The 12,439-nt window shown below is 38.9% G+C and overlaps 1 protein-coding gene across 1 annotated transcript in view; it reads left to right on the plus strand.

Annotated features, from left to right (window-relative positions):
• The first annotated feature begins 181 nt into the window (after positions 1-181).
• Positions 182-12,439, plus strand: part of HPGD (15-hydroxyprostaglandin dehydrogenase) — a 30,161-nt gene continuing 17,903 nt past the window's right edge. The window contains exons 1-3 of the mRNA XM_041766616.1: positions 182-546; positions 880-1,003; positions 4,239-4,345. Coding sequence (XP_041622550.1) covers positions 454-546; positions 880-1,003; positions 4,239-4,345 — 324 coding nt within the window. The 5' untranslated portion in view covers positions 182-453. The remainder of the gene's footprint in view (positions 547-879; positions 1,004-4,238; positions 4,346-12,439) is intronic.

The following is a 12,439-nucleotide window of genomic DNA, read 5'->3' on the forward strand; positions in this document are numbered from 1 at the left end:
TCTTTTTTTTTGGGGGGTGGGGGGGGGTCGAAGAGGGGAGGACCTGAAGGGAGGAGGAGGAGGAGGAGGAGGAGGAGGAGGAGGAGGAGGAAACCAAGCTCCCGAGCCCCTCCCCTGTGCTGCTCTCCTCCGGGGGGTCTTCAGCGCCCCGAGGGTCATCTTTTGGGGGAAATAACCTTGCTGTTTGTCCGTGTCAGCGCCCGGCCGGGCGGCCCCTCCGCGGGAGGCCGAGGAGCGGCTCTGACCCGGGCTCGGCGTCCCGGAGGCGAAGATCGCGACGCTGGGAGCCTCGGAGCGCTCGGGGCCAGGTGACACGGCCGTGGGCTCCCGGCGCGGCCGGACAGGCTCCTCCCCGCCCACTCGCAGGACAGCGCGCGGCGGGGGCTATAAAGGCTGCGCGGCGCGGAGGCCGGGACACGGAGCTCGCCCACCGCCCGGAGCAGCGGCAGCGCCATGCACGTGAACGGCAAAGTGGCGCTGGTGACCGGCGCGGCGCAGGGCATCGGCAGAGCCTCGGCGGAGGCGCTGCTGCACAAGGGCGCCAAGGTAAGCGCCGCGCCCCGGCCGCGGGAATGCGGACCCTCGGCCCCCCACCCCCCACCCCGCACCCCGCACCCCGCACCCCCCACCCCGGCCCAGGGACGCCCCGCGACCTGGGGGCCGCGCCCTACCCCCCCACCCCCCCGCCCCGCACCCCCGGCCGGTTCCGAAAGCTGCCGAGGCTCACGGTCCGGAGCAGATCTCCAGAGCGGCGGGGAGAGACCTTAAACTTGAATCGCAGAATCTGAGCTCCCGGAGGGGAGCGTCCCGGTGTTTATTTGCTGCTCCCCTGTCTGCTGCACAAGCTGTGCAGGACCTCGATTCCTCTCTTGTCTGCAGGTAGCGCTGGTCGATTGGAATCTCGAAGCAGGTGTAAAGTGTAAAGCTGCCCTGGATGAGCAGTTTGAACCTCAGAAGACTCTGTTCATCCAGTGCGATGTGGCCGACCAGGGACAACTGAGAGGTAGGTGAGGGGAGTCCATCCATCCACAGGCAACACGCCTTGAGCAAGCAGCGACCTGAAGGCAGCCCGAGCCAGAGAAGCAGCCTGGGTGCGGGCAGATGGGCTCCCTCCTGGAAAGCAGCTCCTGAGAAGCTCCAATAGAGAACTTGGACTGTTAGGTTTCCAGCTGACATCTGGATAGCCATAAAAACGAAGGGGGGTGGGGGTGGGGGGAGAACCAAGGCTGCTTGAGACACCTTTTAGTCATTTGGCAGCACAGAATGTAATCACAATTCCTTTGTGTATTCAAAGACCGTGCTGCTGCAGTAATTATTAAATGATCGAAATTGCAGATGGAACTTGGAAAGTTGAAGTAGGCTAAGGGACTGTGGCAAACAACTTCTCCCAGAACGCTGAAGATGCAGAGTCCAATGACAACCAAATGTGGCAATGTTTCCTTTTAAACATAAGAGAATGCAAGATCAAGGACCATCATCGCAGACGTGCTAGATGCTTTGAACCAAATGTTCTCTCTGGCTTTTCCCCTCTGAAATGGTACTTAAAAATAATAATAGCTGCGCTACAGTGTTAGAATTGCAGAAGAAAAGTTTCTATCAGACTTTCCTCAATGCTTTCCTGTTTCCGATCTACTCCCTTAAAATAGAACAATCTACTTGTGAGATAGGGAGAACAGTATTGGCTGTACAATGAACAGATTTGGTCATATGGCGGCCTGATAGATTTGCATGAAAAAATACGATTTCCTGGGGGAGGGGAGTAGAAAAATAAAATATATGTATTTCACAGTTTTATTGGAAGATGAAATTGTTAGGCACATCTGTAATCAAAGGGCAAAAAGAAAATCTTCCATAAAAGTCACTCTTGTACTCCTGTTTTTAAAGGAACACTGAAAATGTAAATTTCTTTGAAATGTTGGAATATTCCATAAGAGGGTGAAGATGGAGTGGTATCTTAGAAGGGGGTGTTCCTCCTACAGTTAAAGGAGATTGTTTTAAAGGAAATTATGTAATTAAATCTAAAATGGTAAGGACCTATAACATGAATTACAAGCATGACTAGAAGAGATATGTGAACCCAGTGCTAGTGGAATATTTTGCCAGAAGATAAAGTTTTGTTGATTGTGCATGATATTTTGGATTGAGGATAAAGTCATGCCAAATTCCAACATCCATGCTGATGAAATAGGAAACAGTATAGATCATCTAAAACTACTTCTGCCTGAATTTATGTGGTTTCACATGTGACATTTAACCTTAATTGTTTTTCCTTCCCAGTATTTAAAATTAGTATCTTGGCTGTAAACACATTCCTTAAGGATAAGTGATTGTGGAGGAGGAAACTCAAGACACATAGTGAGTGTCCAGGAGAAGGCATGTTGGTCATGAGAAGTCCACATGTTGTCTAGACATCAGCATTTATTTGCATTTAAGGAAGACATGGCCCTGACTCTAACAATTTCAGAATTTTTTAAAATATTTTTTTCTTTATTTATTTATGATAGTCACACAGAGAGAGAGAGAGAGAGAGAGAATGAGGCAGAGACACAGGCAGAGGGAGAAGCAGGCTCCATGCACCGGGAGCCCGACGTGGGATTCGATCCCGGGTTTCCAGGATTGCGCCCTGGGCCAAAGGCAGGCGCCAAACCACTGCGCCCCCCAGGGATCCCTGGAATTTTGAAGAGTAGAAAATGCTTTGGGTGGAATTCAAAAAAATTATGTATATATATATATATATTATATATTATAAAATTTATATATATAAGTTATATATATATATTCACATATATTCCTTAGATATTTTCTGCTAGAGGACTTTTCTGGAATCAATTGGAGATTCTACGCAGTTTAAAGATTCCATAAAAGAATAGAAAATTTTTATTTTGTTGTTTTCTATAACAGTATGGTAAAATACTGTAAATATTGGCTTTTGCAATATTTTTGGCAATTAACTTGCATAGTAGTTTATCCACTTGGGAACTGATGAAGCCATGCCCTCTTCAATATGCCTGGTGGCTGTTAATGATTCTAGATTTATCAATCAAAATAAAGCTTGTCTAGATTTTCTGTTTTCAATTAATTCCTATATTGGTCCTAAGACTGGAGAATACATTTCTATCATTTGGAAAAACAACCATGATTGTTATCTATAGTCTCAAGTAATACAGCTAGAACCAATGGTAGAAGGCCCAGGGAAAAAGTTTAAATCTATACAACTATTGTCAAAACCTGCTTTGAGAAATAATGTGTTTCTTGATACAAAAGTGGTAAAGTCAAGTATGAACTGGCTAAGGAAGGAGGGTTTGCAAGGACTAGATGGGATATGTGGTTGGACCATGTAATGAGTGACCTTCAGGCCTCAGTATCTATGTAGATTTTACCCTGGTTAAAAGTAGCTTTTATACAAAATAGATATACAAAATAGTAATTCAAAGTAGCAATAATAGAAAGAAAAAAGAATAGTAAATATTGAAGTCACAGTAGCCAGATCAACTAAATGAAAATATACCTTTTCTTACTGGGGTATCAGACTCCTTGAAATGATCATAATGAATCTGAATACGAGAAGACTCATGTTTAATATAACACTTTATAAAGATAACATGGCTTATTAAAAAAGGATATTTGTCATAGTCTAAGCCACAGAACTTCAGTAATTTCTTAAGAACCAAGAGATATTGACTGTCCAAGTGGACTTCTAAGAGCTCTTAGCTTAGGAGGCTCAGTTGTCTAAAATTTACTACATTAAGAACTTCAGTGTGCATACAGATCATCTACAGACCTAATTAAAGAGTCTGATTCAGTAGGTCTGTGGTGGCAACAGACTATGCATTAAAAAAAAAAAGATTTATTATTTATTTTAGAGTGCATGAGTAGGGGGAAGGATAGAGAGAGAATCTTCAAGCAGATTCTCTACTGAGTACAGAATCCCCAACAGTGCTGGCATCTCATGACCCATGACATCATGACCTGAGCTGAAATCGAGAGTCAGATGCTCAACCAGCTGACCCAGCCAGATGCCCCAGATTATGCATTTCTAACAAGTTTCAAGGTAACGCTGTTGATGCTGCTGGCTCACAAACTATGCTCCTAGAAGCAAGGCATTAAGTTACAGACTAAGAGTAAAATTTTCATTATAAAAGTGAATAAATGAAAATTAATGTCAAGGCACAGGGTAGGATTGAAATGTACATCTGGAACGCAATAATGTATCTATAATGTCTTTTTTTTTTTCTTAGATACTTTTAGAAAAGTTGTGGACCACTTTGGAAGATTGGACATTTTGGTCAATAACGCTGGTGTCAATAATGAGAAAAACTGGGAAAAAACTGTGCAAATTAATTTGGTAAGCTATCTAAGCCATGTTTATTGCCTAAACCTATTTAATAAAATGATGCTTTTACTGGAGAAAAGGTTCTTACATTATGCAGTCAATACAGTGACCAACAACATAGAGAATGGCAAGTTACAGAAAGTTTTTAGGAAAGAAGAATTTCCTTTTACAAATGGGAAGACATTTGAAACATCTAATTATGCAAATAAATCTGTCTTAAAAATCTTAAAAGGAAATATGAAAAAAAACATAGTTTATCACATAACTTATGAGTTACCAAACCATGGTCGTAGATGAAACTGGCCTGCCACCTGCTTTTGTACTTGGGAGCTAAAAATGGGTCTTATATTTCTTAGGGTTGAAAAAATGTAAAAAGAATACGAACTATGTGAATATCTGAAACTTAAATTTCGGGCAGCCTGGGTGACTCAGCGGTTTAGCACCACCTTTGGCCCAGGGTGTGATCCTGGGGACCCAGGATCAAGTCCCACATCATGCTCCCTGAATGGAGCCTGCTTCTCCCTCTGCCTGTGTCTCTGCCTCTCTCTCTCTCTCTGTCTCTCATGAATAAATAAATAAAATCTTAAAAAAAATTTTAAATTTCAATCTTTATAGTTTTATTGAAGCACAGCTGTCATCCATGTATATATTGTCTATGGTTACTTTTTGCTACAGAGCAGAGTTGAATAGTTGTAACTACCTTATAATGTGCACTGACTAAACTATTTACCATATGGCCCTTTACAGAAAAATACTTGTCAATCCTGGCTTAAATTACTTATTTATAAACCAAATCTTAATTTAATTCCAGAAACATAACAGGATGCAAGGCAAAAGTGACTGTTGGACTTTATAATTATTAAGATTTTGATCCTGAAAGTCAATGTGTGTGTGTGTGCGTGTGTGTGTGTGTGTAACTTCTACAATGTTTGATGATTATTTAGCTCCTAAATTACAAAGAATGTATAAATAGGAAATACAATTTCTGTTTTACCCTCTGTATCACAAGTTTGTTGGCAATCCCACTTTATAAACACCGTTGAGGTAAGATAGTGGGGTGTAGTGAAACTTAAATCTTAGCCAAAGCATGCTGTAAGAGGTAGGCTGTGCAAGGGTCACCATGCTTTACCTGTTAAGGTCATCCTACTAGTCTTGCAAAACAGGTATGTGTAAAGTACAGAAGGGCCACTGTGTGTATAAACATACAGGGAGTGGCCCCATACTTCTTGATGCCCTCCTAGGCAATGATAAACTCCTTAAAAACAGGATGTGTTGAGTTTTATCTTTCTTTCTTAGTAGTCAACACAATATCTTGAAGATAGTGCTTAGTCAATAAATATATGACTTGAATCTACATTCCCATGATTAATTTCTTAGCTAATAACTTGATGGGAGTAATGAGAATTATACTACCTCACAAAAGAACTGAACCACTTTGAAGGGTACAAAGTTTCTACACAAGCTTGACAGATGCCTAACGTCCTTAAACTGAGAATGAAAGGTGCTATTTTAGAGTATAATTTCCTTCCAGTTCTTTTTAACAGTTGTCTCAAGTGTTCCTAGATATCATTAGATTTCAAAATAACTTTAAAACCTACCTGTCAAGTTTCCCCCAAAGTCTTTCTAGGATATGTTTGTGTGTTTAGAGACCTGACCCGTCAACTTTCATATTGAATTTGTCTCTTGCGGACAGTATAGCATGAGCACTTATTGTTTAAGTCACACCTGAGTATATCTGCATTTTATATTTGTGAATTTAAGCCACTTATATTTATTATTACCCTCTACTGAGATTTATTCTTACAGATTTGTTTGTATCTTATTTTTTTAATATTTTTTTAAAAATTCATTTATTTATTTTAGAAACAGAATGAGTTGGAGAGGGGTAGGGGAGAGTGAGAGAGAGAAAGAGAGAGAGAGAGAAGCAGACTCCTTGCTGAGTGTGGAGCATGATGTAGGGCTTGATCTCATGACCCATAAGATGATGACCTGAGCTGAAATCATGAGTCAGATGTTTAACCAACTGAGCCACCGTTCCCCTTTAGTTCATATTTTGAATTTACTAAGTTTTCTTTTTTTTTTTTTTATCTTTTTCCATTCCTTTGTTAAATTCCACAGGATACATTTAATTTTTTCTGCTGGTAAGAGAATTGTACATTTTATTTATTTATTTTTAAGATTTTATTTACTTGAGAGAGAGAGAGAGAGAGTGCTCATGAGTTAGGGGGAGAAGCAGAGGGAGAGAGAGAAGCTGACTCCCCACTGAGCAGGGACCCTGATGTGGAGCTTGTTCCCAGCATCCTGGAATCATGACCTGAGCCAAAGGCAGACACTTAACCAACTGAACCACCCAGGTACCTTGAAAATTGTACATTTTATTAATCTCTGGATGCTGCCCTTGACTCATTAGGAACCATACTTCATTACATCCTTTGGTTGCCAGATCAAGAAACAAATAAATGTATGACCAGTTGAGAACTTCAAGAATATTTAAGAATATATTTTTATAAACTTAATGGCACTTTCCACAGCCACATAACGTGATAAGAATTTCTTTGAATCAAGCTTTGCTAGTGAAAAAGCACAAATCACAGAGCAGTTTTCTCCCTATAGCCTCACTACTGATATTTTAACAGTTTCATCAGTAATAGCTATAGTTATTTTATAGATAAAGGGCATAAAGTTGCATATATTTGTTGCATTAATAATGAACACTTACTGTGTCTTCTCTCTAAGAAATTAGCAGTCAGAAAACTGTAATGATTAGAGTTGATATAAAGAACATGAAAATAGTGAAGACATTATCACAAAAATAATAAGATTAGAATCATCAGTCTTCATCTGGCTGAGAGAGCATTAACATAGAGAGAGGCTTTAACATAGCCTGGATGAATAAACTTGTTGCAAGCTAAAAATTCATACATTGTCTACAAATAGAGAATTCTAGAACACCAAGAGAATTTTATTTGACTCCTTTGGTTACAACTCACTCTCTTGGATCCTTCCTCATTGAAATTATCTGGCCTTTATTTTTCTTTGGACTCTGCTGACATAGGCCACTCCTTAGCTTAACTCCAGGAACTAAGGACATTTATTTAATTCTACATCTAGAGAGCAAGATATAACCTTTGTTACCTATATATAACTTGAAAACATGTTACTTCCCCTCCTACCTGCAACACCCGTTTCAAGAGTAGATTACGGTCTGATCTATCCTTATCCTTCCAACTTGATTATCTTTGTTAGTACAATGCAAATATTTGTGTTTGGTTCATATTATTTTTTTTTTAGACTTTGAATGTAATTTGCCTCCTTTTACAGTACCTCGTGTGTTCTTTTGCATGTTTTTCTATGTCCCTGTCCCTGTCAGAGAGTAACCACTTAGTTAAAGGACCTCACCAAATATCTCTTCTTCTGGAATCTTGTATACCATAATTATACCATTCTTAAAGGGATTACAAATTTAAAAATTTTATTAGAATTATTTTTATGCCTGTGCAGCTTATGCAAGTATACTGTAAGCTCTCTTAATAAATGAAAATTTTGTGTACAGAGTAGATGTCCAATTAATATTTATTGGATAAATAAACTCTTATCCTATGATATTTTGCATTCATGAATATTCATTTTGTATTTTAATATATTTGGTTTATTTCCTAATACATCAGTGTTGCCAAGCTGTATCATCTGTCCTTCCACTTTTACTCCTTACCAAACTTACTGATTCCTTATCCTCAACTGAGCAGATCTCACCATTCTTCCCACACAAGAGATACATTAAACCTCTTCCCATTCTTCGTTTCCATTAGGCTATTCTGTGCTTCCTCCTTAATCTGAAGCCAACTGCAGTAGCTTTATTTATAGTTACCCAGAGCTCATTAGAAATGTTCAGAAAAGGCTGAACCTTTGAATAACTATCAAAGGTTACTCTGGCAATTGGGCTGGTGGAGGTAGACTTAACTTTGAATATTGATAAGGCCATTCTTTGATATATTTCTTTTACTTTTTGACCTTTAGTAAGCCTAAATAATTCATTCCCATTCAGGTGGGATTTATAATCTGATTTGGACATGTAACTAACATATATTGAATCCCTTAGTGTACTCAAATAAAAACTAAACAAACAGATGGCTTATTGCTATTGATTTTTTTTTTTTCCAGAAATACAAAGGTTGACTAAAGATTTGTACTGGGAAGGGTATACATTTACAATCAGCCAAAACTAGATTACAGTTATGAGTTTAGGATCCATGAACTTTTTTTTTTTAAGATTTTATTTATTTATTCAAGAGAGACACACAGAGACAGAGAGAGGCAGAGACACAGGCAGAGGGAGGAGCAGGCTCCATGCAGGGAGCCCGACGTGGGACTCAATCCCGAATCTCCAGGATCAGGCCCTGGGCCGAAGGCGACGCTAAACCGCTGAGCCACCCAGGCTGCTTGAACTCATGAACTTTTATTTCATTTCTCTGGTCTTGAATTTCCCAATGTTAAGGGGACAAAGATAATTTCCTTACCCTGAAGGATGATTAAGCTTAACTAAAGTGAAACTTACATGAAATATCCAGCATAATTCTTACTACATACATAGTATCACTCAATAAATTACATTTATCCTCCAGAATGTAAAAACTTACATTTTCTTCATTCTTATAATCTCATTTCTATATGAGGTAGATTCCTCTGCCCTACTCTACCTCTAAGGAAGAGTTGAGGAGATGGGCAGAAATGTCAAAATGTGCTCCCTTTTCTTGGCTCCCAAGGATGTTGATTACAAATTAAATAACTAGCTCTGCAAGGGGGACTACAATAATATTTACCACATAAACAAGCAAAAATGGAAAAAGGCTGGAAATAAAAGATAAAAAGAATTTTAGAAAAAAAAATCATCTATATTAGTATTCACCCAGAATCAGGCTGGAGAAAAGACAGAAAACTTGAAAGACAATGTCACATGATTTAGATAACAGAGTTTTTAAAATTAGAGTCTATATAAGGACCAGAAATAAGCTAAAAGGAACCTCAGAGGGGAGGAAGATAAGGAAAATGTTAGATTAGAAAATTTCAGTAGTGAATACGTATGTGCGCTTTTTACATATAGGTTATGGAAATATATATGTAATATATAACATATTATATATTATATATAATAATATATGTTATAGATATGTATTAAGAAGAGATGATGCCTGATAAGAAGGGTTAAACAAATACATTCTTACCATTTGTCCATATAACTTTGTTACTTAAGAATTATTCCCAGTACGGGGGATTTATGAGTGGTTTTAATTTATAGAATGCTTTAATCTGTGGGAAAAAATGATTTAGGATTTGGAATACAGCAGTTATAATTTTGGTATTACATATAAAAATTGTTCATAACCAAAACTGTTGAGTAAGCATGTGTTAATTGGACCATTTTGCCAATAATTGAATTTTTATTTGCACCATGTGAAATTAGACATAGGACTTTCTTTTTCTTTTTTTTGAGAGTCAAGTGCAAAATTTTTCGAATGTCGGGCAGTCCCAGTGGCCCAGCAGTTTAGCGCCGCCTTCAGCCCGGGGTGTGATTCTAGAGACCTGGGATCGAGTCCTACGTCAGGCTCCCTGCATGGAGCCTGCTTCTCCCTCTGCCTGTGTCTCTGCCTCTCTCTCTCTCTCTCTCTCTCTCTCTCTCTCTCTGTGTGTGTGTATGTCATAAATAAATAAGTAAAATCTTAAAAAAATGTTTTGAAGGTCAAATACAAAATTTATCGTACCTGTATGATAGACTAAAATAATGCTATAGATCTCAGCTGTTTTGTGTTTGTAGCTAGAACTTGTCTATAATTTTAATTTTCTTTTTTCCCCCTAGATTCTTGATATTTTAATGACTCAATCTATGTGATATATAAATATTGCCAAGGGACAAATATATTAGGAACATTAATAAAAAAACATTTTATTCTGTCGTTTCCTAACATCTCCTTGAATATATTATTTGGGATAAGGAAGAGATTGTTCTAGGAAAGAAGATGAAAATATCACATATGTCCCAGCCAAAGCATTAGACCTTATGTTGTAGATTTGAAAAATTACTTCGTTCTTGATAATGGATGGGAAAATAATCCTTTGGCCTCCTCCACTAAAGACCTGGAAATCTTCCTTTAAAAAAAAAAAAAAAAAGCTTAAATATTTCCAAACTTTCTATCTGGCTGCATCTTCTGGAGGCTGAAAACACAAAAACAGAGTGTCAGCAAAGCTATAAATACCTGAGAATAAAAGCATAGCACCAATATGTGTAAACAGAAATTCTGTCCAGACATGCTAGAGATTTAGGCAGAAACTACCAGAATCTAACTGACTTCAATAATTTCAGCCATGTACATTTTTTCCTTCTTATATAAACCATTTAATGTTTTGTATTTTTTCTTTTTAAAAGGAATCATGTAGAGATTTTACTCATTCTCCCTAAGCCTACTTAATATCAAACTGACACATGGCTTAAGTGAATAGAATCTTTAATTTACTTTTTTTCATAACTGCTATTAGGTAGGGAGGCAACATTGAATGTCAAGAAAACTCCAAACGGACTTTTTAAAATAAAAAGAAGGTAAATGCCAATATATGACCTCAGTTTCAGACTCATTACTGTTGTATCATTTTCTTTGCAGTATTGTAAAGACCACCTCCCCCCAAAAAAGCAGGAATTAAGATGCCAAAAGAAAATGTTCACCTGCTAAAAGTCTGAGTTGGAAGGGAGAGGAATTCTTAAATCTAAAAGGGAAAATAAGGGGATCCCTGGGTGGCTCAACGGTTTAGCGCCTGCCTTCGGCCCAGGGCATGATCCTGGGGTCCCGGGATAGAGTCCCATGTCAGGCTGCCTGCATGGAGCCTGCTTCTCCCTTGGCCTATGTTTCTGCCTCTCTCAGTCTGTGTATCTCATGAATAAATAAATAAAATCTCAAAAAAATAAAAATAAAGGGAAAATAAGGCATCAAGTAGGAGTTTTGTATCACAGGTTGTTTTTGGTAGTGGTGAATTCTCAAATGTTAGAATAGAACCATGCTTATGCATAGAGGTGAGAAACAAATCAGAGTAAACGCTCACAAAGGCAGTTGCAAGAGTGATGCAGAAGATTAAGTGGCAGACATAGGAAGATGTGCCTAGCTGATCAAAAGTTCGGATGCTGAAACCAAGCGAAAGACTTATGTGGTCTCACACAACACAGAGGTCAGGATTGCATGATTCTGCAACACAGTGCTACCGGAACTCAGTTTCTTTTCATCTCTCCAGTGGACCTCCCTTCTTGGAGATTTCATCTTAAGGATACTAACAATGTAACTGTATCTTCCAGCCATCACACCCCTACTAAATGATGGAAAAAGACCTCATTCTGCTGAAATAATTTCTTTCTGATTTTCTTAAAAGCAACAATTTTTTTTCAGTAACATCCTGTTCCACCACCACCCGCCCCCTTACCTGGACCCACAGCAGCTGACTGCTCCTCAGGTCTCAGTGGCTAGAAGCGGGTCACATGTAGGCCTCCAAACAAGTTACTAGCAAAGAGAATGGGATTTCTGTGACTAGATTAAATTAATCAGTGTCGGGCAGCCCCAGTGGCCCAGCGGTTTAACGCCGCCTTCAGCCCGGGGTGTGATCCTGGAGACCCGGGGACGATTCCCAAGTCTGGCTCCCTGCATGGAGCCTGCTTCTCCCTCTGCCTGTGTCTCTGCCTCTCTCTCTATCTGTGTGTCTCTTATGAATAAATAAATAAATAAATAAATAAATAAATAAATAAATAATAAATAAATAAATCTTTAAAAAATTAATCAGTGTCCATACTAAACCTAAGAAGATCACCTTCCCCTGCAGAAACAAGTGCAAAACAGACTTTTTTATTAGAAATAAAAAAAGACATGAAAGCTGTGTAGCAAATCAAGGGTTTCCCTTATTATGTATTCCAAGGTCCAAGAGAATTAAACAGAGCAGATGAATGAAAAATACCTGGATCTGAGAACCATATGCTAAGAAGGGTAAATGAATTTTGTATCTAATATTCAGAAAAGAAGAACACTGTATATACAGTTCTCAAAGATGCTTAGATTTGAGGTCAAGTGACAAACA

This window comes from Vulpes lagopus, chromosome 8 (genome assembly GCF_018345385.1).
Source record: "Vulpes lagopus strain Blue_001 chromosome 8, ASM1834538v1, whole genome shotgun sequence".
Taxonomy (NCBI): Eukaryota; Metazoa; Chordata; class Mammalia; order Carnivora; family Canidae; genus Vulpes; species Vulpes lagopus.